Here is a 26,660-nt window from a genome sequence, read left to right as displayed (position 1 = left end):
GACGACTAGACAAATGAAAGACACATCAAAGTCGGCGACTCATTTTTTTAAATATTTATTTTATAGTCTGCCTCCTTTTTTTATATTTGAGTAAACTTGTTTTGTTTTTAATTCGGAGAACAATTAGACGTGCGTTCGTATTACCCTTCGTTAGAAATGCTCTTGATGCGATTGCTATTCGTCGTCTCTTTTGACTGGTTTTATACGTGTGTGCTAATAGAAATTTTATTCAGTTGAATTAATGGAGGGAAAGACATCCGTCTCATTTTCAATTTTTCCTTTTTCGTTTGGCTTTTTAAGTAATGACCCCTCCCGAATTTGATGGAGCTCTTTGTGCTCTTATAAGGGCATAGTTCAATTTTTTTTTGTTTTTAAGGGCAAACTACCTGTTGTTCAGTACACACAATGTGTTACGTCGTCCGCTGTCATCCAAATTTGACAGCCGCCCTTTTTTTTTCTGAATAGCTTTCATCTCATTTTTTTGTTTGTTTGCCTTTGTTTCACTGAGCCATTTCAAGTCGTGAAAAATGTATCGGATTCACGGGCGGTAACACACCCATAAAAGGCAGTTCAAATTACAAACGCGGGATTTTAAAAAATCGCGGTCTATTTGATTGAAATTTGACGTCAACTGGCCACCTAAAAAAAAAAAAAATAAAGTTTGTTGTTTTTTTTAATATTTTATATTCGTTTGATTGATAAATGTCACTGTCACATATGGCTGGCGCAGTGACGGACCGAGAACAAAGCGCAATCACTGTGAGACGATGTCATTATCTTTTTCTTTTGTTTGTTTCTTTATCAAGCGCAATAGAATTTGGCGTTTGACTCTTTGTCTACAACATTTCGAAACACAGCGAATTGAATCTCTTTAAAAGGAAAAGTAAAACAAAAAACAAGCACTCTATTCCATTGGAATAAATCACTGGAGCACCAAGGTTTTTCGTTTGTTCGGATGTGGGAAAGGCGGTTATTGCGGCACTATTTTAAATGAGGTTATCCAAGTCAACAACCAAAGTCCCTGATTTTCTTTCTTTCTTTTATAATATTTCAATCAACGCGCGTGCCCCAGCGTTCCGATTCGATCCGGCTCGTTTATTTTCGTTTTCTCTCCCGTTTTTCTTTTTTTTTTTTTTTTTTAAACGTAACAACTCACCTACATACCCTTGCGCATACCATAATGCTGTCCCTTCTACAAAGAAAAAATAGGGGACACATTATGAACTGTAGACGCACAATTTTTTTTTTTTCTCCTGTCTGTTTTTCAAAAAATAGGCAAAAGAAATGAAAGAATAGTTTAGAAGAAAGAAAAAAAATCGGCCCGTAGAATGTGAAGGTAAACACGCTACTGGTTAACTTATATTATGAGCAGCATCTCTCTTGTATACTTTGTGTCCGTCTATTTTTTTTTTTTTTTTTCAAAAATGTTTTATTTGAATTTTGTTGCGTGTGTGTGTGTGCGACTGGTGGGCGACCCGTGCCTTAAGGCACGTCAATTTGACAGTCGGGAATTTCTTTTTTTTTTTTTTCCCCCATTTTTTTTTTTTTTTTTAATACAACAAAACAATTCCAGTCAAATCAAATAACAAAAACAAACACATAGAAGGAAATGGTATTCGTTTCTTCCTCTCAATTTTCATTCTTCTTTTGCGGTAGCGGTGTATATAGACGTAATAGAACACTGCGTAGATATGTCTAAAAAGAAAGGCGGCATTTCAACGAGTCATCCGACTGTGTCTAATGAATTTCTTCCGTTTTTTTTTTTTGCGTGAACAATGATTGTCTGATTACTCGTACGCACATCGGAGAGATGACATTGAATATGTGTACCCTTCTTGCCCTTGGGCTTTCTCGTTTAATGCGATTTTGATAGGCGAAAGGCGCCGTGCTGTAACGAAGACAAACAGGAAATTTGAAGAAAGGTGCAATGTATGTACAAATAGGCGTTTGTTTTTTCATCAACTATTTCAGCGGCGGAATCGGTTGATTGCCAAAGGATTACAAATAGATCCGCCCTCTGGCGTCCAATTTGGTTCCTTTTTCCTCGAACTCACGGCGTCGTTAAACACCGTATTTCCTTAGAAACTCGATAAAAATGTAGAGAAAAGAGTATAAAGTCGTGAAAGAAATCTGAAATGATGGTATAATGGGAATAATAAGGATGTCTTTTTTTTTCCTTCTTATTGTTGTTGTACTCTTTTATTTATACTTATATAAATAGCTTTCTACTTTTTTTTTTTTTTTATCCTTTGCGCCTTGTTATTGTTGTGTAGACAGTTCTTTTATATTTACACACACGCAACAAGTGCTAATAAAAAAATAAAGGCATCTCCATTAAAAAAAAAAAAACAACCGAGTCGCCATGGATAAAAAAAAAAAACATTTTTTTATATTCTTTTCTCTTCCTTTTCCTAGTTTTGGACTATCTTTTTTTTTATATTTAGTATTTTGATTGATAATGAAAAAAGAAAAATCCGCGCTTCTTATTTTTTTTTTATTATTATTATTATTTTATTGGAACCGGATGGTTTGTTGTCGTAACATTCCCACTCTTGCGAACGATACGATGAGATATTAGAAATAATAAAAAAAAACATACATTCAAGTCGTATAAAGAAACGAACGGTCCCGTACACGGACCGCCGGGCGAGTTGCGCTCTTAAAAAGCATCAAAGAAAAAATGTAGGAAATTGCGCAAAAACCGCTGAGAATTACACACACACGAAAATGGAAATTAAAAAAAAAAAAAAAAAAAAAAAACAAGGGAAAAGAAAATAACATTAAAAGGAAATCGGGTTTTACGTTTGAGATAAAGTGAGACAGCAAATGCTGATGCACTTTGTAGGTTCGCTTTAATGACGCCACCCAAAACCGACTTGCTTCAAATACGTACACACTTGTATCTCACCGTACAAATAAAGAAGAAAGCCCTCATTTGAATTAGTCTTTGTCCCCTTGTGTACACAAAAACTCGGGCTAAAAAGGTTTCAAGAAAAGGTTGCCTCTCTGTATCTGTTTTCCAAGTAAAGTTAAAGCCATGAACCCATCATTTCGGTCATCCGGAATCATCGACAGGTTCTTCTTCTTCTTTTGGCTTCTTTTTTTTTTTTTTTTTTTTTTTTTTGAAAGCCACCCGCTGACTAATAGAACCACTATATAGAGCGCTCCCCCCCCCCTCTCTCCATCAAACATAAGGGAAACACACACACACACACAAAAAGCCGGTCTTGGGTGCATAAGACAGCTGCTGTGTGTTCGGCTCCTGCTGGCCACGTAACTCCTTTTTTGTAATAGAAAAAAAAAAAAAAGAATCTCTTCGAAACAATTTCGATATTCAAAATTCGAAACCGCCCGTCGATACGAACCTTCAACACACTCGATTGTTATACATGTATAAAAACCAGTATAAAGCTTCAAGGATGACGAGGAAAAAGGGGGAAACATAAAGAAAAAACAAGGAATCAATAATCTATTTATTTTTCTATTTTCTTTAAATAAATAAAATAATGGTCGTGTTTTTTGTTTTTTTCTTCCTCTTGTTTTTATGAGGAATTCCAGAGTTTTGGGCTGGACGATGATGATGGCGGCGAGTGCGTATAGCGATCAGTCCAACTGATACGGGCTGAAAGGAGGGACAGGATTTTCAATTTTTCCCCCCTATTTTTCATAAATTATTTCTAGATGTACCCTTAAGAAGCAAAGATAGGGGACAAGAGTGGGTCGCTTCTCGGTTAGAAATCATTCACTTTATTATACACACACGCATCCTATACGACGATTCTAAACACACAGAAATATATAAAGACAAGACAAGAGAAGGCCCATCTGCTTTGATGTGGCTGAGGCGCTGAGATGGCCCCAGCCGGTTGATGCGAGTTAAAAGTGTTTCGATGTTTTCACCATTTGGCTGATGTGTGACGGCGGCGGCGACTCATTTTGAATAAGGAAAACAAAAAAAAAAAAAAAAAAGCTTCTTTTTTTTTTTTTTTTTTTTTTGTCTCGCCCTAAAAAAAAAAAAAAATGAAGCTGATATATCCAGTATATACTTATAGACACACCAACAGAAAATGGATTTAAAAGAAGGGAAGCTCTTACCGGTTGGCTCTCCTTTTCTTTTTTCTTCTTTCCTGAATCGTGTTGTCTCTTATCTCTTTGCCGTGCAATCAACCAAACCAACATTATATATATATTTTTTTCTCAACGTTAAATAGAAACGAAAAACAAAGAGGTGATGTAGACGGCTTTTGTTTTTGTTTAACTCTCTCTCGCCTTCTTCCTTTTTTCGCCTAATTGCTGCACTCCGGCAGCGCGCGAGACTTGAATATCCAAGTGCCTTTAAAGTTCATCACGCCCTACTATCGTTTTCTTTTTTTAAATCCTTGTTTTTTTTTTTATTATCTTCTATTTTTACTCGTTCGCAGCACTTGAACTTTGAATTTTTCTGGGACATTCAGTTGAATATGTTTTTGAAAACGATTCATTTTCGTTTTGGTTACAAGGTTCTTTATTTTTCAAATAAGACTTGTAATAATAGACACACACACACACACGTATACGTGTCTAAGCGGCTTACATAGTAGCCAGGTTAGGTTACAATGTAAAGTAATAGGCAAAAGGATTATAACTGAAAAGCAGATCAAATGTCAAAGGAGGGGGCGAACTGCGTCGAGTCATCGGCCAAAGAAAAGCAAAACCTGTGACTGGGGAATATATACAAGAGATATTGCGTTTGCCAGTGTGGCGCCTACACCCATATAGTCGGCCATTAGAAATTGATAAGCCCATCATCTATCAGGCGGATATTGTTCTCTCTGTCCATGTAGACTAACAGAAGAGTTTTTTTTTTTTTTTTTTTTTTTTTGGAGATCCGATAGAAATTAGACTATGCATATATAGAAGGAGGGATTGACCACCCTTCAAACTGTATGGGCTCCATAGAAAACAAGGAAATCTACGGGGGGTGGAGGATGTTCCAGAAAAAAAAAAAAAAGGTCAACTGTCGCCACCACATCTTTTTTTTTTTTCTGTACGTTTCTTATAGACTATAATATCACTATACTGACTAGTCTAGTCTATTTTTTTTGTGTGTGTGTCTCTATGTCTCGGTTAGAAGACATTTCTGTCTGTCTCTGTTTTCTCTCTTTCTCCCTATGGAGAGATAGAAGAGCCTTTCCTTCTAATATATCCTTGTTTTATTATAGACAGATTTAAGACTTTGCTTTTTTTTTAATTTTTAAAGAGAAAAGAAAAAAAAAACAGTAGGGACAGAGACCCCCTGATTTAAAACGATGGCACCAAAGTCGTACAGCAATCGGATGGGGGGGGGTTTGCTAACGTCGCCGGAATTGAATTCTTTTCCCTCCAACCCGAAATTGTCGTATTCTTTACTCTGTGTGTGTTGGTAAATTAAAATCCACTTTATGCAGTCTGACTTTTTTTTTTTTTTTTTTTTCGTCCCTTTTTTTAAAAAGAAAATTAGAAAAAAGGGACAGATAAGGAAAAAAAAAAACGAGGGGTGGGTATTTTTGGGGGAGACCCAGCAGCACTATATGAGGAAGGAAGGAGAGATAGTTGTTGTCACGGTCGCGACGGTGTAATCAAAACTACTTTTTTTTTTTTTTTTTTTTTTTCCTTTTTGTTTGGTAGTTGAGCGGCGGCGGTTTTTTTCTTTCTTGCGTGTGGCGGCGCGGCGGCGACAGCGCAGTGGCGACAATCCTATCGAGTAGGAGGGGATAATATACACGTCTGGCAGCGCATTTCACTTTACAATTTTTGTCGTTTCTCTTTTTTTTTTTTTTTTCTTTTTGGTGGGAGGAAATAACGAACCTTAAAAAAAAAAAAAGGCGGAAAAAGAGACGATCGTTATTCATCACGGCTACCGCATTGAATATGTGACGTCCGTTTGCGTGAGTCATTCTGACGATCTGGGGGGACTACGTCAGGTGCGATTTTTTTTTTTTTTTGTTACAAAATAGATCTTATTTTTGTTCTCATTTTTATTTTTGTTTAAGTTTAATACCCGTTGCCCGGACGAAATTTGAACGGAGTGCGTGTGTGCGTGCCCTGTTATTAGGCCCCATTTCGTAGTACCTTTTTTCTTTAGCTTTTCCAATTCTTTGCGTATAGGTACGCAAGAAAAGGAGGAAATGGTGGGAACTACATCAACAACGTACTCTTTTTTTTTTTATGTATATATTTCCCGTGCTATTACAATGCCTCTGTCTTTTTTTTTTTTTTAATGCTGAATGAAACGTCGCTGTTTTCGTACCCTGTATTTAAAGTCCCATCGTCTCTACATATGAAAAGAGCAAGAACAAAAAAAAACAAAAAAAACAGACCTATACTTTTCGACGGTTGGGCGGCCCGGCGTTTTATTTTCTCCCCTCTACCCGATTTTTCTTTTTTTTTTTCACTTGCGTGTGTTGTTGGGTTGTTGAACGTTCTCTCCGTATTATCTATATAGAAAAAGGCATATGTGCTTACAGAGTGTACATAGACTACGTATAATGTTTCCTTTCCTTGACTTCAAGAGGGGAGTTGTTTTTTTCTTGCGGATGCGTTCGTTTTTATTTTTTCGAATAGAATGGCCTTCCTTCACCGCCTTCTTGGCCATGATTACATAGTAGAGAGAGGCACAGCACACCAATTTCGAGTCATTTTCTCGCTGCTCTCTGATGGAATTGTCTTCTCTAGTTATCAAACATTTTTATGGCTTTCCTTAACCTTGAAGAAGAAAAAAAAATTAATTTTATTACAATTTTTTCTTCTAAATTTAGTTTAAATTTTAAGAGAGATCGTGACTAGTGAAAGGGCATTTCTGTTCCGTTGACGCGTCAATCGTTCAATTATCCACGCCATCGGGTAGAGCCTCATCGGTTGTTTCATTTATTTTTATTGAAAACCCGATCTTCCGACACTCCAGATGGTAATGATGATGCATCTCTATGCGACTCAGCTGACCTATGGCTTCGATCAATCAAAAACAAAAATAAATGATGATAGATCTAAATTTTCGGAAAATAATGTAGAACCTTTAGCCAATCGTACACTAAACATTCACACACAGCCGAGTAATGGATTTGTATTTCATCGACGCATTGATTGTATAGCAATTCTGTTAAGCAAGACGTGAACTGCCAGCCATTAGCTTGTCTTCAAGCTGTCATCATCATTATAGTAATTAGACACAGGTGTTTATCGAATGTTTTGTTGTTTAACGTTCACTGTCCGCGTACCTCTCCCTTTATTTTCGTTCGTTACGTTTTTTTTTTGTGTGTTTTAAATCTTCAAATGCAACCCGCTCACGTTTGCCATTGAACGAAGAATAGCTTCTCATTAAAAACATTTTCGTGGCAATGTTGTCCCTGATGCCTGAAGGTTATCGATCATATCGAGTCTTTTCTCTCTCTCCCTCTTTTTGCTGTGTGTGTCCAGAGTATTTATTCCGGTTGGATGTTTTTCTTTCATTTTTATTTGTTGGAGTTGTTTGGGGTTTTTTTTTTGAGAGAAGGATGGCCCCTTTCAGCGGTCACTAAAAGCAAAGTCATGTTATTGTTTTTTATTTTTCCAGACCAAATATTTCCCCTTCGTTTTAGTTCTCTTCCTTTCTTTTTTCTTTGTCGTCTGACCGTTCGTTTTTTTCGGGAGTCTGTGAGTGTGTGTCCCCGGCTATTTCGTTTGCTACATTTATCTATAAATGTACTGCGCGTGACCTTGTGATTTTTCTCTACTCCGTTGAATTTTTTTCCTTTTTTTTTCCGCGTTGGATCGTGCATTAATTTCGAATCGAGTAAAATCCTTTTTCCTAAAAGGAAAATGTCCGATAAAAAAAACTATTTGGGGAATAAAAAACAACAAAAACAAATAGAATTAGACATTCTTACCGCCATAGGTATGTCGCATTGTACCTGCTCTTAATAGACGTTAGTGATGTGTTTTAATGTGTAGCACTGAGTGCCGCAATGCATAAGCCTGCCCGTCCAGTGTCGATATTTATTTTTGTTTTCCAGTTGGGCAATATTTAAATTCGAGCTAGAGAAACTGCTTCTGATGGCCGTCATCGCAGAGACAAGCCAGAAAGAGAGAATAGAAGGGACGAGATGATAATTTAACATTCTATACGTCGTCAAATAAGTCTGTCAATAGATGTTATCGATCGGACGGAGGAGGAGTAGGGAGGGAGCTCTTTTCTTCTTCCTTGTGGATATTTGCTGACAGGTTTTTGTCTTCGAGGACGAGGGACACACTAGGATGGAGGGGACATTAAAGAAGAAGCTCTCGACATTCTTGCCCTTTTCTTGGACGATCTTTATCGACAGGTTTCCTCCTTCTTTGGGTCTCTTGTCTCTTTATTCTTCTCTCCCTCTTCCCACCGTTGAGTTCTTTTTATCTTCTTCTTCTTCTTCTTCTTCTCCTTTTCTGCCTGATTTCCCTTTCAGGTTGAGCCTCATCAGGTCAATGTGTTACATTCTCGACAGGTGGAAAACCAAACATTCAACAGAATTTTCATCGTTCTCATTTTAATTTCTTTTTCTTTCTTTCTTTATTTATTTATTTCTTACTTTAAATTCTTGCTTGTCTACGCTCAAAATCAGTTCTTTGATGATGATGACAGGGACTAGTAGAATGGGTTCGGTCAATCATCATTATCTTCTCGTTGAAATGTAAATTGAATTGCGTGGCTCTGTTTTTATTCAAATAGATTTTGGGGCAACTTGTTTACTTTAATTGTGTCGCAGTGAAACAAAAACTTGTGAATTTTCTCTTAGTTTCGGTTTATTGTTTTTTTCTTTCTATTGTGGAATTGATAAGCGGCGTTATACAACCACCCGAAGGGGGGTATGGGAATCGAGTCGTCGTTTTAGTTAGTCGACATGTTTGGGCAAAGGAATGCGTTGTGTACACATTGTTACTCAATAAAAAAAAGGAAAGACGAGAAAAGATTGTAAGAAAACAGAAATTTTGCTGTCTACCCATAAAGAGAAACGAAGGGGAAAAATTGGGACGAAAAAGGCAAAAAAAAAAAAACGAGAGTGCATGACATCTAGCGGCTAATAGTGGAAGACCGTCAATCAGTAAACTTGTTGCCTCTGAAGAACGCAACACCCCGTGATACCGATGGCCAATAAAACGACCATACCAACGCAGAAAACGATCAAAACAGTTGGATTGGACAGCGTGTTGTTATTATGGCTGTTATTATTGTTGTTACTAAACGTCAATACGCCATGGCTGGTTTTATCGGTTGGAACGGGAATGGCGCCTTCACCGATATTATCGGCAGTTTCGCTCTCGCTGGCTCCTTTTTAAGATTTAAATTTAAGTAAAAACGAGCATCCAAAACGATTACTCTCGGCAGTTATATATGATCGTTTATATCAGATTTTGAAGTTCGTGCTTACCAGGTTGTCCGGTGCGATCAGTTTGAGTAAGCTCTTGTAGTCGCAAATCCTCTTTATTGCACATTTGAGTCCGACAGCAGAGCAAAATGGGCCATCTAACACGCAGCGATGACGTGCTCTTTGGTGGACGGTTTTCGCACAGGAGAGGTGTCTTCAGGCTAGTGATAAATTCAACGGATTTGTTACAGAAAAAAAAAGAAGACGAGCATTTTAATGCTATGTAACTCATGGATTATTACTTGACGCAGCCTTTGGTGACCGGATTAGTTCCATCCCTACGATCCAGGTACTGAGAGTAACATAAACCGGAAGTGGTACAGACAGGCTCGGCCATCTCCTGGCAAATTCGTGTCGTACAGATGCACTGAATTGCCTCGTCTTTAATGCAGACAAACGAAAAATTTATTTTACATTTTGACCTTACTGGGAGTGCATTTACAAACAGCCAAAATTTCTGCCTTAGCTGAATGGAAATTTCGTTAATGGTCGCCATGTAGAGTTTAGTTTGGTTGGATGGGAAGACTGTTAAACGGCAACGATAAAGAACTGGGATTTTTCATGTCGTTATAACATCGTACAAGACTTGTTGAATCTACATGTGTTGACTCGAAAGTTACCTTGTTCGCTTTCTGCCATGGCCAAGCTCACCAACATTAAAACAGCGTTCCAGTGGACTTCCATTAGCTGTCGATATCGTTTCTGTTGTGTAGAAAATAAGACCGTGACTGAACGCCAAATAATGCAAATTTCAGGGAGTTCGATCAAACGAAAAACTTTCAGCAGAGTTGGGTTGAATCTTGCTCAAGATGAAAACAAATATGAAATCGACAAAGTTTTCCTGAATTGCAGAAACAGCCGAACACCTGGTCGATCCTTTTGAAACTGTCGGCAAGTTGGAGTGGCTGGTAACCCTCTTGAAAGGTATGTATAATTTTGTACATATACGCACAAAACAAAATGACAAACATCTTCGGGACTAATTTGTAGGACGTGCTGCGCTCGTGCGCACCAGACCGTTCAAACAGTTCAGACAAGGGAAGCGAAAGCTATTCATCAAGTTGTAGCCCGTTTTTGGAAAAAAAAAATGTTTCCTCTTTGAGGCTTAACAGCATTGGTCGGAAAAAAATGGAACCAATACCTTATTCTAGCAGACGTCCTCTCGCTTTGTTGTTTGCCATATTTCAAAGTCTGCTGGTAATTGCAGACGAATTTTTGTCGTCGTTGCGTTAAAAAATATGCCCGGGCTTATATTGTCGGGCTTAAAATTTTTTCCTGTTAAAAAATAATAGCATTAAATCTAAATGACTATAGATGATTCTGATTCAAAATTAACTAAGGAACACGAAAATAGAATTTGTTTTTACGCAGAGTTTATAGTTTTGGAGTAATCTAAAATATAAAAGTAGTGTATGTGCGAATCGAAACCATTACTAGCGCGCCAGTACGCTACAGCGCTAGCGTGAAACATCGGACTTCAAAGATTATTCAACGGATTATTCAGCGGATTGCTATATGGCAATCCGTGATACTTTTGGAATCCTGATATTTTTTTTTACTGGCGCGACAACTTTGGTTTGGGCTTATTTATTTTGTCGGGCTTATTTTCAAGCCCCTAATGTCTTGAACATCGGGGTTCCGTTGAGTGAAGTAAAACTGGATACCTTACCAATAGATGGCTATACCGTTTGATGGGTCGTCTGCGGTATAAATCCAATGTTTACGATATGTAAGCATGCAACATATTTGTTATGCTGGAATGTAATCGAAGTTTTCTGTTTTTAGGTGATGGCATTCGCGTTACATTTTAGACAAGGCCTACTCTACAATGTGATAAATTTTTCACAGAATAAACGTCTGCCACAGCTATGTGTTGCAGTATCATTCTGATGGTAAAATATCTATTCAATTTTTAAATACCTTTTGAATTTCCTTCTCTGTATTGGCAGTAATGTGGCAGTACTGGTTGATGGGACTACTTAGGGAGAAACCCTTTCCATTTTCCCATCTAATCTGTGAGACAATTTTGATTGTTTGTTATAACCACAACAACATTCCCTGCTAAACGAAGGGAATGTTCACATTTTCTTAGTGAACTTTTCCCTAAACTGTTGCCTGAAGTTGAAAACATTTTGGAATATTTGGTTGGAGTTTACTCTGATAATATTCAGTTGCAATAATTGGATCATGCCCTCTTTCTTGAGCAGTGTTTTGCCTTTTCAGCCATCGAAGAGGTGCACAAAGATTGTTGATTTTCTATCAATGACTGTCATTTGCCAAACATGTCTTCTTAAACAATTTGGTAATTGATTGATGGTTTCCAGATCATGAGTTTATTAAACAAAATGTCTTAAATTACAGAAAGGAAACTTCCATGTGACAAGCCCACACTTTGGTGGAGGTGGATATATTTTTATTGAAAACTATCAGTATTGTTAAAAGGATATGGATATTTTGGTCCAACCCTCACCCATGGTATGCTCAAAGTGAAGTGCATAGCTAAGTTCCCATTAAAAATGTAGTCCAGATATCCCATATTATGGTATTTGATTCAGTCAAAGTGAAGCACAATTAATAGGTTCTCTCATCTTTTCTGTAGCCACATTTCACCTTGATCTGAATTTTCTTTTTCATTCCAGATTTCATGATGAAATTTTGCAGCTAACCGTAAAAGATGTCCAGCCGTTATATTTCCCTTTAACCTCTAGTGTTTATCAGTAAAGTATGGCAATATGACAATCCGTTTTACACAAAAAAAAAAAAAAAATTTCGCCAAAAAAAAAAAGAAAATCACACTTTTTTTTCCGATCCGTAGCCATCTACCGGTCAGAATCGTTATTACTGGCATGTCAATTTGAGTCCATTGGATCCCATTGTCAGTTAGTCGAGTAGCGTGGATGGAGAAAAATATGTTAAAATGGATAAGATAATACAACAAAAGGATGGTAAGTATAAACATTATTATATTGATTTTCAATTATTAATTATTGTTTATTACATCAAATTATGAAGCTGCAGGCCCAATTATTGGAACAACACAAAATATTAGATAACAGCAAAGCTAAGGATGGTAAGGCCTAATACATAATGATTCTATTTATTTGCTTTTATTCATTTGTGATTTGTAGCTCAAATTTTGAGTCTCCAAGCTCAGCTAGGGGGAAAAAATTGGAACGGAACAGTTTCCAAACAGTGAAGGAGGTTTTTCCAAACTCATCCCTAACTGAACATGAGGATGAATTGGCATTAGGCGAACAGAGTCAGGTACCTAAACTTTTCAAATAAGAATTCAAAATAAGTATAGAATTTTAACAGACAATTATTTATTGTTTAGTTATTCAGTCTACCACCTGACAGTGTGTTAAAGTTAAATTCTGTTAGTGCTGCACTAAAAGAATTGTTAGTAATAAGTCCGTGCAGCGAAGGAAGTGAACAATTGTGAGACCGTATTTGGGCTGAAAATGGGTGTGGTATGGAAACCCAGAAATAGCACGAGTTCAAAATAAAACGTGAATTAGGTACTTTTCGGTTTTTTGTCTATCGAAAAAGTATTTTTAATGCTATTATTTTGCATTCACAGAATTTTAGTGGGGGATCAAGTCAAGTCTGAAAGTGTTACAGGATGGAAGAGTGAGCCTACAGTTGAAAAACACTGAAAGTGCATTACCATTAAGGTATGAGGTAAAGTAATAGAGTATGCAAATTGTCTAATGAGAAGTACCATCTTGTGTGAATGAATCCTGTGTAACAGCAATCCTTTATAGTTCTGTCACAGCTAGAAGCCTCAAATAATTCTGCTTCTCTTGCTAAAGAACAACTCGTCCTTTACGTTCAGAGTGTTGGTGAAGCTGGGTACTTAAATGGCCCTAAACATGTTTCATTTTGTTGGCATTGCAGCGATAAACATCATACATGGACTTTTTAGGTATGAAAGGAATTTTCTTGAAAATTTTTTGAATTTATGACAAAGCATTTCTCCTGCTTTTTGCCAACCATGTCTAATCTAAAAAAAAAAATTTATCCAATAGGAAAGGATTTTCAGCATACTGGGAACACAACTAACAACAATGCAACATTCTATGGGTGCTATTTTATCATTCAAGAGCCTTATACAATGATTTTCATCTGCAATTTGTATGGCCTTTCCCAAGCTTCTGCCAGAAGTTGAATCTATAAGTCATGTAAGTCACATGAGCAACAATTGAGATGCTTAATGGTGTTGTTTTTCTTTTCTCAGCATAGGTTAATAGTAACATTGGATCTGAAAAGATTCTTGGCAGGGGCAAGACACTGAATAAATTGTAATGATTGAATGGATGACATGACATTTCTATACTTAATTCGGATTCCCGAGACGGTATTTTATATTTAAAAAATTGAAGTGCATATCTGGGCTCCCTTCTTTCTGTAGCCCCGTTTCCCTTAAATTTTTAATAAGCCCGTAGGGGGTCATGCCCCTACTGTACGGTATATTTAAAAACAACATATACCGAGGTTTGGAGGGCTCTGGCCGGAAAGGGGACGTGGGGTGTCCGCTTAGTCCGATGATGTGTTCACGGAGGGCGATGTGGCTGCCCACAAATCCGAACTAAAGGTTAATCGCTCCTGTAAAAATGTTCCAAATCTTCAGCTCTTCTTCCGGCTTCTCTTAGCCAATCACCGGGTAATCTCCCCGGTGGGTCAACAAGGCAGTGTCTCCCCCTGCCTGGGTTGACGGCAACTTTTGAAAGGGCTATTGTGCCTTTTTAAAGTTGCAAAATCATTTATATGTGCAGAGTAATGTCAATACAATTTATTTTTTTTAAACAAAAAATAGCAAAACTTATGTTTTTAACTGCTTTCTTACTCTGCCCTTTCTTTTTTTTTATATTGCTTGGTCTTGTGTTTTCTGCTTGGCATTCTTCTAATTTCTTTCTTCATTTAATATTCTTACTTCGATAATCCATTTTAAGTCGTCTGGGATTTGAACCACAGAATTCTTGCACCATAGGCCAGCGTGCTACCGGTATGTCATACTACCCTTGTTAACATTGTTTCGGATTGTGATACCTATATAGATATTCAGTACACACTAGCTTATTGTTGAATGCATATTAGTTATTTGTAAGTTCATGGTTGGAATAATGGTAAAGCATGTGGTTGTCATGCTAGAATACTAGGGTTCGATCCCCATATCAGTTAATGTACAGCTAAATAATAAATACAAAATTAAATAGTGTAAAATCGTTTTTATTGTCCCTCCTTCCACCCACATATCCACCACTATTACATACATTTTAAAATACAGTACACAACATACAATACATACACAGATACACTTAAACTAACACGTTGGCTGCCACGCCACCATTTTCTACTGTCGCTAGTGTCGCTATCCTAGGGATAGCGACCAAGGGGGCCGGGTAGGCCGGGCTGACACGGCGATGAGACCTTTTTGGGAACGCACACCCCAGGTCTCATCAGCCGCATCGAAAAAGGGAATTCCCTGTGGTGCGTTGCCTAGGGGCCATTCGGCCAATCTTGGGCAGTGGCGCTGCTCCACCCCATGGCAGATAGACCATGGAGCAGAACAGCGCGGCCCGTCCCTGTCAAGCTACAAAAAAAAAGGGGATCAAAGTGGGTGGGTGGCAGCCAACGTGTTAGTTTGCAAAACATAATACAACATAAAACAAAACACAACCATACCACGAAGACGAGGCGACCACGAGGTGATGAAGGGGCGATAGGGGAGGCGTAGACGGCGTGACCACGAGGCGATGACAGGGCGACGACGACGGGCGAGGCGACGGGAGAGGCGAAGACGGGGCGACGGGCGAGGCGACGGGCAAGGCGACGGGCGAGGCGAAGACGGGGAGACGGGCAAGGCGACGGGCGAGGCGAAGACGGGGAGACGGGCGAGGCGAAGACGGCTACAGGCGAGGCGACGGACGGGGCGAAAAGCCAGGCGACGAAGGATTATGAAGTGAAGAACGGGCAAAACTTAGAATTTTGATTCAATTTTGCGTGGAACAGAAGATGATGGCATAGTTCTAAATGATAAATATGAAGAAAACGTTACTACATGTGGAATATAATATTATTGGCATAATTATAACAGGGAAGGAAATTTACTTTACCCTGTTGTCCAAAGACGCAAAAGTTGTTGGGCTGGTAATTTTGCTGAAGGAGAAGGCTCGGCAGACCTACGATGGGATATTATATTTAAAGAATGGCAACAGTAGATAAGCCTCAAACTTAAAATACCAAACAGGACTGGCTGTGATGTCCATTTCTATGTAAGTTGGTTGGTAGTGGTTAATCATTGGAATCCAAACAAAGAGGGACACGATGCACTAGTCAGATTAAAGCTGTTTCTGATGACTAGGCAAAGGGTAGTCAAATGAGACAGTGGTGTGTTGGTTCTATCATTGGTGACCTTCCCACTGGTTAGTATGTCTTCCGTTGTAAGTTTTACAAAGCTAGATGTTAAAGTCAGAATCATGCCAATATTAACGGCCACACACAAGTTACATACCTCTAAATAGAGCAACAGAGTAGCATGATGGAATGCTAAGGTCATAGTTCTTTGACAGAGCAATTTGTGACAGTTTGGAATTGGCAGCTTGCATAGCTTGCAAGATTGCCCGTTACATGAAAAATGAAATATTTGGTTTGCTTCACGTCCAAAACGACACAGGGAATAAAACACTTAATAGTACTTAATTTTATACAACTTTTCACTGGAGTCTAACATTTTTAACAAAGACTTTCAAGCAGGATTAACTGCTTACACCACTGTCACACGTAAACATTCCACCATTTTGGAAGCGCAACAGCGACATCTAGTTTTTTTCTCAACAACCAAAATAAAAGTGAATCGAAGAAGAATTAGTGAACAAGTTGTTTATTAAAAAAACCTCGGTATTACCATTAAAATACATGATTTAGATTGGAAATTTCACAGGGCTTTTTACAAGCGTGTCTGACCAGCATCAAACTGTAGTTTAAGAATAAATAATCTTACGTGTTTTTGTTTAAAATAGTACTTCCCATCTCTTGCCAGCTTTTAGTCGTATAAATATCAACACATAATCACCAGGTTTTTCTTGTGTCTTCTCGGTTAGAAAATGAAAATACAAAATGACAAGGTTAAGTCAAAACAACGAATTACTAGAAGATCAACTGTCGGTCACACAACATGATACAAAAACACGACATTTACATATAAAACAATCGGTTCGGTATTGCGAACGCCTGTGTGCCCTTTGCGCTAATACCAATTTAATGAAGATATTGACCAAAAAGAACGACATTTTAGTTTTTTGCGCTCGTCCCCAGAGTCAGACGATTGAACGTAAAAAGTATAAAACACGCTCAAAATAGCCCAGAGAAAACTGAATCGGATAGCGCGGAATAACACGCAGGAGAATACCGAGTAGTCTAACAAGAATAACGTTTATTACCTTTCAGCAGATTGTAAAACGGTGACAGTCAGTAGGATGTTTCGTATCCAATTGGAGACGCCTACGTAGATCCTTGGGAAACTAAAAATTTTGGGCAAATCAAACAGTCCTCAAAACCCACTTCCTGGTGACGCAAGTTCACATATTATTTACATACTTTAACGGCTGTTGATGCTAGCTGCAATTTTTCCGGCGCAATGTAAATCCATCAATATTAGTAACCTAGAAAGAGAAAGTTTCTATTAGAAGAAAATAAGGATGATTCTTAATGTTCCGAGAATAATTAAACTTCGATAGGTCTTATTTACTAATTACTCACCCGATTTAGTATGTGTCACGCACCCTTGTTTTGCGTAACAGCCAGACAGAGAAAACATTTTAAACCTTGGCTAAGGAGATCCGCCGGGCTCATCCAGGTTACGTGCTAGTGCTTTTCCATAAAACCTTCATTGTTAACTTGTTTGGAATTGATGTGACTCCTTGTTGTAATCATAGTAGGAGAGCAATCCCTTGATTTAATGTAATCTGGAAGGGAAAAATATTATAACGATTCAAGAAAAACATGGCTATTAAGATTACCACTAACTAAAATCTTAATCCTTTGAAGATAAGTTTTGTGCATTTCAAGAATTATTGAACATCAGAATTTTCTATTAATTCACCATCAGGACAGATTAATATGTACCACTGCTATTGAAAAATGTAGACTGTACGTGATGTGTGCGATAAAAAAATCCAGAAAAATATCTGTTAATTCAAGTTCATCTAATTTTCATCCATTCTACCATACCATTTCATTCCAACTACAGGGGAAACGGCCTCACGTGCAGAGACTTATCAAGGCGTATTCGGTTTTCTCAAGTATAAAGCACGCTTTGAAATAGATGGAATGTTTGTCTGTTGGAAAGCAAACGAAATCATCCAGAGCCATTTCGGTCAGTATGGGGACGAGTTGAGTGCAATCCGGCCGAAAACCTTCGACGAAATCAACAGAAAGCATTGAAAACTTCCTCGATCGACAACTGAATTCGACATCTTGTTAACTATATGTTTTGCCCTGATGAGGAATGAATCACACACTTCTGGGATTTAAACTACGATAGGCCTACTCCAATATACAGACATAATGCAATTTTAAAACATCCGCCGCGTATATTCGAGAAAGCCTATTAAGCATAAAATCAAAAGGTGTGTATATAGTTTACATGATGTGAAATAAGAAAAAAAAATCACCCGAATTGTAAATTTATTAAATAAATCCCGTGCTTAAGGCTTCGCCTTTAGACCTTAGCCGGATTTAACTTCACCCCGTTCCCACACTGACCAAAACGGCTCTTAGTGATTCCGTTTCGTTCTGCCTGCATTTTCACTTTCAAAGAAATACATTAAACAAAGATAAATTTATACGTAATAAATAAATATCCGCAAGGAGGCCGTTCCCTTTGTAATTGGAATTAACTTTGAATTTGTGGAATAGAATGGTATAGTAAAATGGAGGACGATTGAGGGATTACTTATGACAAACTACGCAAGATATCTAGATGTTAGAATGATTTGGATCTAAATGGATGTCCTACCTCGTTCACATCACTTGAACATTTCAATTATATATGAATACGGGAAGAGCTTCTCAGCACTCAACTTCAGATTGAGAAGCGTAAAATTTTAAATAAATACTATTACTTGTATGGCTTCCAACTATTTTGAAGTTGAAGCTTTGCTGCTGTGCCAATTCCGGATGTTTAACTCTGTGTTTCTAATAACAAACCCTTATGATAATGGTAGATACATGGTTGCATGTTGCTGCGTAGTCGGTTGTTTTAAAGACGAATGCTTCCTTTTCTTTGCTCTCGTTTCACAGATAAGAAAGACTTCAGATTAATATAGCACATAAAAGAATTATACGACTCAAACCTTACCTAGGCCATGGTTATTTCAGACATCAGCAGCGTTGGCAATACAAGACGCACTGAAAACGTGATACAATTTTGAAAATGTTTTAGTAATGATTAAAATGGAATCTCAAAACGACATGCCTTGCTTATAGAAGAATAAGGTTTTCACAGCTAAACGCAAAGTCCTCGAAGTACATAGCGTAAAGTGAAAGCTGTAACAAAAATAAATTAAGAAAACAATTAATGAATAAATATTTGTATAATAACGTACCACGTAGTATCTAGATTCCAACCTTTTTGTTGTTTTAGCCATGGCAACATGGATATCGACGGATAAACGTCAAACATGCGAAAAGCAGTACGGTAGTCCAAAAACTCTTATCGGTTTTCTATGTAAATCTAACATAACCATGCCCAAAAAGAAAAGAAATATGTATATATGATGAATTAAACATGTGGTCTAAAGAAGAATAGCAAAAGTCAGTTAATCATATAGCTTTACCATGAATGAGAACCTGCAACTGGTTACTGATGTAGTTTTTTCTTCAAACAGAAGCTTTCTTGTTGTCCACATACTGTTGTGTATATTTGTTGTTCCATATCGCCGTTGATTCCAAAAACAGAACTATGAACAAATCGAGCTCGCTGAAGACGTTTCTGAGCGTATAGAACAAAGTTATGAGCATGCAAAAACTTCCATTGCATACCTAAGAGAGCTTAAAAGAACTTCAACTTCTATTTCTTCACCTGACTAACTCTTTCTTTTAAGATGACTATTACTAACTATGGAACTAACCTGGAAAAAGTAGTACTATGGGGTTCTTAGAGGCGACAGCAAGACTCCATGTTTGAAGAGTAGCAGCCTGGATGAACACAGAAGCGCCGGGGGATAGGTAGATTTTCTTCGGCCGCCAAGTGGCGCTAATTTTCCTTAGGAGTAGGTGAAAGAATATGAAAGAAGTTTTAAATTTATATAAATTTGTCAATTTTAAATAGTCTACTAGTACTACTGTACGTAATGGTGTTAGATACAAAAAGGAACAACAAAAACTTACAGGTATCGAATTGGGTCACATATCCCGATCATAAGCGTCTGCATCCACGAGCCGTCTTTCAGGCCGTGGGGAGGCTAACGAACAGCCTACGTTCAATGTTCCCCTCTTCTCCACCCTTCAGTTTGTGGGTCGATCCTTAACGTGTAGTGAACAGTACTACAGATCGATTTTTAGCCTGGCAAGGCTTTTTTTGCCATTTTTAGCCTGGCAAGGCTTTTTTTTGCCATTTTTAGCCTGGCAAGGCTTTTTTGGTGTACCATTTAGCCCCGTTATAGTAGGCATGGCTCTTCTTTTCTCTCTTCTTTTATTCTTTCTTCTTTTTTTCTCTTCTTTTATTCTTTCTTCTTTTATTCTTTCTTCTTTTTTTCTTTCTTCTTTTTTTCTTTCTTCTTTTTTTTCTTTCTTCTTCTTTTCTTTCTTGAATGAGTAGAATCTTGCGTATCTTGAATGATGAATTGGAGGGAAAGGGAGGGAGGGAAATTGGCGGTGGCGGGACTTGAACCCGGGGCCCTCAGAATGCGAAGCGAAGGTGGTAACCACTGTGCCAGGACCGCACATCCCAAACAAATTTTGCTTTGGGTGTCACCCATTGAAATAGGTAGCTTATGAAGCAATGGAATAGTGTAGTATGGCGCTATGGCTTAGTATACGGCTACCATGCTGATTTCACGGGTTCGATTCTATGTTTTTATAATTATATTAATATTTTTTTTTACGTTTAGCAACGCACTAGTAACTTTTGCCCGTGCAAGACCTGGGGATAGCGCATTTTAACGCTTCTTTTTCTTAATTTTAGTCGGTCAATCGTTAATTTGAGCCTAATTTATTCGTTATTTTGCCGTCTAATTTTAATTCTTTTTTCATATTAAAACACTCCCTATTTTTGCCCGCAAACCCTCTCACTTTATTTATTTACTAGTAACGTTGAGCCCGTCCACGGCCGGGGGATAGTTGGCGCTAGCGTATTTTTACGCTATTTTTAAGAAAATTGACCCATGCCTATTTTTTGCCCGTCTACTCTTAATTCTATTCATCAATCAAGAGTTCCCCTTTCATCCCCGCCGACCCACTCATTGTTTCTGCCGGCCATCCCCTCACTTTCTCTGCCCAACCACACTTTACCCGTCGACCCCCTCTCTGCCCGTCAACCCACACTCTGCCCGTCAACTCCCATTCTGCCCCCAAAAATGCCTACTGGGGGAACATCTACCTTTTTTTTGCATTTGCCCACCCTTTCGTCACAGTCTCGGCCCGTCAACACCCCCGCTATAGTTGTCCGTCCATCCATTTTTTGCTTCTGCCCGCTAAGAAGCCCGCTGTTATTGCCCGTAGACCCTCTCTCTGCCCGTCAGCCCCCGTTCTGCCCGTCGGCCCCCTCGCTGCCCGTCGACCCACTCATCTGCCCGTCGGCCCACGCGCTGCCTGTCGACCCACGCGCTTCCCGTGACGTGACTCGTGATGTGACAGACACAGGCTCCTCCTCTTCAAAGACATCATGTGTCGCCATCTAGGTAAAATCCAGTTCAGTCAGATTCAAACAAAAAACAAGCTTAACTTTGTCTTTACTTATTTTCTCAGAAATCTGGATTGCTATAAAAACCCATGATTTTGAATCGAAATTCAACGATGATGTCGGAAAACCAGTGCGTTTTTAGTTGCGTTTTTTCGGAACGAATATCGTTTGGCCTTTCGAAAATCGATTAAAGGATCCGATAAGCAAGAACCCATTTGGCGTAGTCAATGGGGGGGGGGGGGGGGGGGTTTAAAACGGATTGCCATAGTTTGCATCAAACTTACCCATTCGGCAACCCAAGTGTGCATATGTTTTTCTTTGATAATTATTTTATTTTGCTACTATGCTTGGTAAACTGCAATTATGCCCAATATTTTTACCTTTGCATTTTAGGTCTTCTCTTCTATGTCACTAAGTACTATAGGGAAGGGAATAACTGAAGTTGATTGAGATCTATTCTGATTCTCCTGATATCCATCTCAACAGGTTTTTATTTGCTTTTCAACATCCATTTCATAGTGGGACGTGTGGCTTTGATTAATATTGCCATAAAGTCTGCCGAAAATGGGTGTGGTACGGAAAACAAGCGCACAGTAAGTAAAGTAATAGAGTATGCAAATTGTCTAATGAGAAGTACCATCTTGTGTGAATGAATCCTGCAATCCTTTATAGTTCTGTCACAGCTAAAGCCTCATCAACGTTCAGAGTGAAAGCTGGGTACATAAATGGCCCTAAAGATGTTTGCTTTTTTTTAGTTTAAAAAAATAAATTGCATTGACATTACTATCTGCAACATTCTATGCTAATCATGATTTTGCAACTTTAAAAATCTATGGTCACAAGAGCAACCTTTCAAGGTTGATAGTAACATTGCTTGGTTGGGGCAAGACACTGAATAAATTGCAATGATTGGATGGTTAACATGACATTTCTATACATTCGGATTCCCGAGACGGTATTTTATATTTAAAAAATTGAAGTTCATATCTGGGCTCCCTTCTTTCTGAGGCCCCGTTTCCCCTAAATTTCTAATAAGGCCGTAGGGGGTCACACTGCCATGTTGACCCACCGGGGAGCTTACCCGGTGATTGGCTAAGAGAAGCCGGAAGAAGAGCTGAAGATTTGGAACATTTTATTACAGGAGCGATTAACCTTTAATTCGGATTTGTGGGTAGTAATGACGTCGCCCTCCGTGAACACATCATCGGACTTGTGTGAGCGGACCCCCACATCCCCTTTTCCGGCCAGAGCCTCCAAACCGCGATATATGTTATTTTTATATATACCGTACAGTAGGGGCAACACAAAGCCAATATTCCTACAATACGGCCTTATTAGAAATTTAGGGGAAACGGGGCCTCAGAAAGAAGGGCAGATTGTGTGGTCCTTTAATTCGGTTTGTGCAGTCTTGCCCAGATATGCACTTCAATTTTTTAATATATATAAAATACCGTCTCAGAAAGAAGGGAGCCCAGATATGCACTTCAATACCGTCTCGGGAATCCGAATGAAGTATAGAAATGTCATGTTAACCATCCAATCATTGCAATTTATTCAGTGTCTTGCCCCAACCAAGAATCTTTTCAGATCCAATGTTACTATCAACCTATACTGAGAAAAGCAAAACACCATTAAGCATCTCAATTGTTGCTCATGTGACTTACATGACTCATAGATTCAACTTCTGGCAGAAGCTTGGGAAAGGCCATACAAATTGCAGATGAAAATCATTGTATAAGGCTCTTGAATGATAAAATAGCACCCGTAGAATGTTGCATTGTTGATAGCTGTGTTCCCAGTATGCTGAAAATCCTTTCCTATTGGATAAATTTTTTTTTGTAGATTAGACATGGTTGGCAAAAAGGAGGAGAAATGCTTCGTCATAAATTCAAAAATTTTTCAAGAAAATTTCTTTCATACCTAAAGAGTCCATGTATGATGTTCATCGCTGCAATGCCAGCGAAGTGAAACATCTTTAGGGCCATTTATGTACCCAGCTTCACCAACACTCTGAACGTTAAGGACAAGTTGTTCTTTAGCAAGAGAAGCAGAATTATTTGAGGCTTCTAGCTGTGACAGAACTATAAAGGATTGCTGTTATACAGGATTCATTCACACAAGATGGTACTTCTCATTAGACAATTTGCATACTCTATTACTTTACCTCATACCTTAACGGCAATGCACTCTCAGTGTTTTTTCAACTGTAGGCTCACTCTTCCATCCTGTAACACTTCCAGACTTGACTTGATCCCCCGCTAAAATTCTGTGAATGTAAAACAATAGCATTAAAAATACTTTTTCGATAGACAAAAAACCAAAAAGTACCTAATCCATGTTTGATGTTGAGCTCATGCCGTTTCTGGGTTTCCGTACCACACCCATTTTCGGCAGACTTTATGGCAATATTAATCAAAGCCACACGTCCCACTATGAAATGGATGTTGAAAAGCAAATAAAAACCTGTTGAGATGGATATCAGGAGAATCAGAATAGATCTCAATCAACTTCAGTTATTCCCTTCCCTATAGTACTTAGTGACATAGAAGAGAAGACCTAAAATGCAAAGGTAAAAATATTGGGCATAATTGCAGTTTACCAAGCATAGTAGCAAAATAAAATAATTATCAAAGAAAAACATATGCACACTTGGGTTGCCGAATGGGTAAGTTTGATGCAAACTATGGCAATCCGTTTTACACCCCCCCCCCCCCCCCCCCCCATTGACTACGCCAAATGGGTTCTTGCTTATCGGATCCTTTAATCGATTTTCGAAAGGCCAAACGATATTCGTTCCGAAAAAACGCAACTAAAAACGCACTGGTTTTCCGACATCATCGTTGAATTTCGATTCAAAATCATGGGTTTTTATAGCAATCCAGATTTCTGAGAAAATAAGTAAAGACAAAGTTAAGCTTGTTTTTTGTTTGAATCTGACTGAACTGGATTTTACCTAGATGGCGACACATGATGTCTTTGAAGAGGAGGAGCCTGTGTCTGTCACATCACGAGTCACGTCACGGGAAGCGCGTGGGTCGACAGGCAGCGCGTGGGCCGACGGGCAGATGAGTGGGTCGACGGGCAGCGAGGGGGCCGACGGGCAGAACGGGGGCTGACGGGCAGAGAGAGGGTCTACGGGCAATAACAGCGGGCTTCTTAGCGGGCAGAAGCAAAAAATGGATGGACGGACAACTATAGCGGGGGTGTTGACGGGCCGAGACTGTGACGAAAGGGTGGGCAAATGCAAAAAAAAGGTAGATGTTCCCCCAGTAGGCATTTTTGGGGGCAGAATGGGAGTTGACGGGCAGAGTGTGGGTTGACGGGCAGAGAGGGGGTCGACGGGTAAAGTGTGGTTGGGCAGAGAAAGTGAGGGGATGGCCGGCAGAAACAATGAGTGGGTCGGCGGGGATGAAAGGGGAACTCTTGATTGATGAATAGAATTAAGAGTAGACGGGCAAAAAATAGGCATGGGTCAATTTTCTTAAAAATAGCGTAAAAATACGCTAGCGCCAACTATCCCCCGGCCGTGGACGGGCTCAACGTTACTAGTAAATAAATAAAGTGAGAGGGTTTGCGGGCAAAAATAGGGAGTGTTTTAATATGAAAAAAGAATTAAAATTAGACGGCAAAATAACGAATAAATTAGGCTCAAATTAACGATTGACCGACTAAAATTAAGAAAAAGAAGCGTTAAAATGCGCTATCCCCAGGTCTTGCACGGGCAAAAGTTACTAGTGCGTTGCTAAACGTAAAAAAAAAATATTAATATAATTATAAAAACATAGAATCGAACCCGTGAAATCAGCATGGTAGCCGTATACTAAGCCATAGCGCCATACTACACTATTCCATTGCTTCATAAGCTACCTATTTCAATGGGTGACACCCAAAGCAAAATTTGTTTGGGATGTGCGGTCCTGGCACAGTGGTTACCACCTTCGCTTCGCATTCTGAGGGCCCCGGGTTCAAGTCCCGCCACCGCCAATTGCCCTCCCTCCCTTTCCCTCCAATTCATCATTCAAGATACGCAAGATTCTACTCATTCAAGAAAGAAAAGAAGAAGAAAGAATAAAAGAAGAAAGAATAAAAGAAGAAAGAATAAAAGAAGAAAGAATAAAAGAAGAGAGAAAAGAAGAGCCATGCCTACTATAACGGGGCTAAATGGTACACCAAAAAAGCCTTGCCAGGCTAAAAATGGCAAAAAAAAGCCTTGCCAGGCTAAAAATGGCAAAAAAAGCCTTGCCAGGCTAAAAATCGATCTGTAGTACTGTTCACTACACGTTAAGGATCGACCCACAAACTGAAGGGTGGAGAAGAGGGGAACATTGAACGTAGGCTGTTCGTTAGCCTCCCCACGGCCTGAAAGACGGCTCGTGGATGCAGACGCTTATGATCGGGATATGTGACCCAATTCGATACCTGTAAGTTTTTGTTGTTCCTTTTTGTATCTAACACCATTAGTACTAGTAGACTATTTAAAATTGACAAATTTATATAAATCTAAAACTTCTTTCATATTCTTTCACCTACTCCTAAGGAAAATTAGCGCCACTTGGCGGCCGAAGAAAATCTACCTATCCCCCGGCGCTTCTGTGTTCATCCAGGCTGCTACTCTTCAAACATGGAGTCTTGCTGTCGCCTCTAAGAACCCCATAGTACTACTTTTTCCAGGTTAGTTCCATAGTTAGTAATAGTCATCTTAAAAGAAAGAGTTAGTCAGGTGAAGAAATAGAAGTTGAAGTTCTTTTAAGCTCTCTTAGGTATGCAATGGAAGTTTTTGCATGCTCATAACTTTGTTCTATACGCTCAGAAACGTCTTCAGCGAGCTCGATTTGTTCATAGTTCTGTTTTTGGAATCAACGGCGATATGGAACAACAAATATACACAACAGTATGTGGACAACAAGAAAGCTTCTGTTTGAAGAAAAAACTACATCAGTAACCAGTTGCAGGTTCTCATTCATGGTAAAGCTATATGATTAACTGACTTTTGCTATTCTTCTTTAGACCACATGTTTAATTCATCATATATACATATTTCTTTTCTTTTTGGGCATGGTTATGTTAGATTTACATAGAAAACCGATAAGAGTTTTTGGACTACCGTACTGCTTTTCGCATGTTTGACGTTTATCCGTCGATATCCATGTTGCCATGGCTAAAACAACAAAAAGGTTGGAATCTAGATACTACGTGGTACGTTATTATACAAATATTTATTCATTAATTGTTTTCTTAATTTATTTTTGTTACAGCTTTCACTTTACGCTATGTACTTCGAGGACTTTGCGTTTAGCTGTGAAAACCTTATTCTTCTATAAGCAAGGCATGTCGTTTTGAGATTCCATTTTAATCAT

At 38.7% G+C, this 26,660-nt stretch overlaps 1 protein-coding gene and 5 long non-coding RNA genes across 18 annotated transcripts; 2 read left to right on the top strand and 4 right to left on the bottom strand.

Annotated features, from left to right (window-relative positions):
- Nucleotides 1–8,778: 8,778 nt before the first annotated feature.
- LOC130695217 (uncharacterized) lies at nt 8,779–10,523 on the bottom strand. The gene is made up of 4 exons (XM_057518341.2): nt 10,019–10,523; nt 9,641–9,779; nt 9,402–9,559; nt 8,779–9,301 (listed from the first exon to the last, which is right to left on the bottom strand). The coding sequence occupies exons 1-4, from the start codon at nt 10,080–10,082 to the stop codon at nt 9,072–9,074; spliced, it is 591 nt and encodes a 196-aa protein (XP_057374324.1). The 5' UTR covers nt 10,083–10,523; the 3' UTR covers nt 8,779–9,071.
- Nucleotides 10,524–12,097: 1,574 nt separating this feature from the next.
- On the top strand, nt 12,098–14,166 carry LOC130696383 (uncharacterized). The gene is made up of 6 exons (XR_009002615.1): nt 12,098–12,343; nt 12,411–12,468; nt 12,527–12,662; nt 12,733–12,916; nt 12,979–13,323; nt 13,427–14,166. It is a non-coding gene; the product is annotated as an uncharacterized LOC130696383 (long non-coding RNA).
- Nucleotides 14,167–15,291: 1,125 nt separating this feature from the next.
- LOC130695244 (uncharacterized) lies at nt 15,292–18,806 on the bottom strand. 7 transcript variants are annotated; one of them, XR_009421611.1, is made up of 5 exons: nt 17,160–18,805; nt 16,998–17,062; nt 16,841–16,921; nt 15,515–15,580; nt 15,292–15,427 (listed from the first exon to the last, which is right to left on the bottom strand). It is a non-coding gene; the product is annotated as an uncharacterized LOC130695244 (long non-coding RNA). The 7 variants fall into 7 exon arrangements; XR_009421609.1 differs by lacking the exons at nt 15,292–15,427; nt 15,515–15,580 and having other exon boundaries at nt 16,266–16,921; nt 17,160–18,689; nt 18,760–18,806; XR_009002322.2 differs by lacking the exons at nt 15,292–15,427; nt 15,515–15,580 and adding an exon at nt 16,266–16,489.
- Nucleotides 18,807–18,876: 70 nt separating this feature from the next.
- LOC130695265 (uncharacterized) lies at nt 18,877–20,088 on the bottom strand. Of its 2 annotated transcripts, none has more exons than XR_009002332.2 (5): nt 19,791–20,088; nt 19,532–19,665; nt 19,238–19,392; nt 19,029–19,134; nt 18,877–18,947 (listed from the first exon to the last, which is right to left on the bottom strand). It is a non-coding gene; the product is annotated as an uncharacterized LOC130695265 (long non-coding RNA). The 2 variants fall into 2 exon arrangements; XR_009002330.2 differs by having other exon boundaries at nt 19,007–19,134; nt 19,791–20,087.
- A 2,772-nt stretch (nt 20,089–22,860) lies between these two features.
- LOC130696915 (uncharacterized) lies at nt 22,861–24,009 on the bottom strand. 5 transcript variants are annotated; one of them, XR_009002757.2, is made up of 5 exons: nt 23,953–24,009; nt 23,838–23,859; nt 23,632–23,766; nt 23,224–23,569; nt 22,867–23,120 (listed from the first exon to the last, which is right to left on the bottom strand). It is a non-coding gene; the product is annotated as an uncharacterized LOC130696915 (long non-coding RNA). The 5 variants fall into 5 exon arrangements; XR_009002754.2 differs by having other exon boundaries at nt 22,861–22,914; nt 22,968–23,120; nt 23,632–23,980; XR_009002755.2 differs by having other exon boundaries at nt 23,632–23,859; nt 23,953–24,004.
- A 1,221-nt stretch (nt 24,010–25,230) lies between these two features.
- LOC130696905 (uncharacterized) lies at nt 25,231–26,629 on the top strand. 2 transcript variants are annotated; one of them, XR_009002752.2, is made up of 5 exons: nt 25,231–25,724; nt 25,841–25,974; nt 26,114–26,268; nt 26,372–26,477; nt 26,559–26,629. It is a non-coding gene; the product is annotated as an uncharacterized LOC130696905 (long non-coding RNA). The 2 variants fall into 2 exon arrangements; XR_009002750.2 differs by having other exon boundaries at nt 26,372–26,499.
- Nucleotides 26,630–26,660: the final 31 nt, after the last annotated feature.

This window comes from Daphnia carinata, chromosome 1 (genome assembly GCF_022539665.2).
Source record: "Daphnia carinata strain CSIRO-1 chromosome 1, CSIRO_AGI_Dcar_HiC_V3, whole genome shotgun sequence".
Taxonomy (NCBI): Eukaryota; Metazoa; Arthropoda; class Branchiopoda; order Diplostraca; family Daphniidae; genus Daphnia; species Daphnia carinata.
Note: the sequence above shows the minus strand (reverse complement) of the source record. Positions and strands in the feature narration are given on the sequence as shown.

What these genes read in the sequence shown, in the direction of transcription:
- LOC130695217 (XM_057518341.2), bottom strand. Translation starts at nt 10,082, where the DNA reads ATGGAAGTCCACTGGAACGCTGTTTTAATGTTGGTGAGCTTGGCCATG. An exon ending in CATGGCAGAAAGCGAACAAG is followed by an intron (nt 9,780 to 10,018) that starts GTAACTTTCGAG and finishes TCTGCATTAAAG; the next exon opens with ACGAGGCAATTCAGTGCATC. An exon ending in GTCACCAAAGGCTGCGTCAA is followed by an intron (nt 9,560 to 9,640) that starts GTAATAATCCAT and finishes ATTTATCACTAG; the next exon opens with CCTGAAGACACCTCTCCTGT.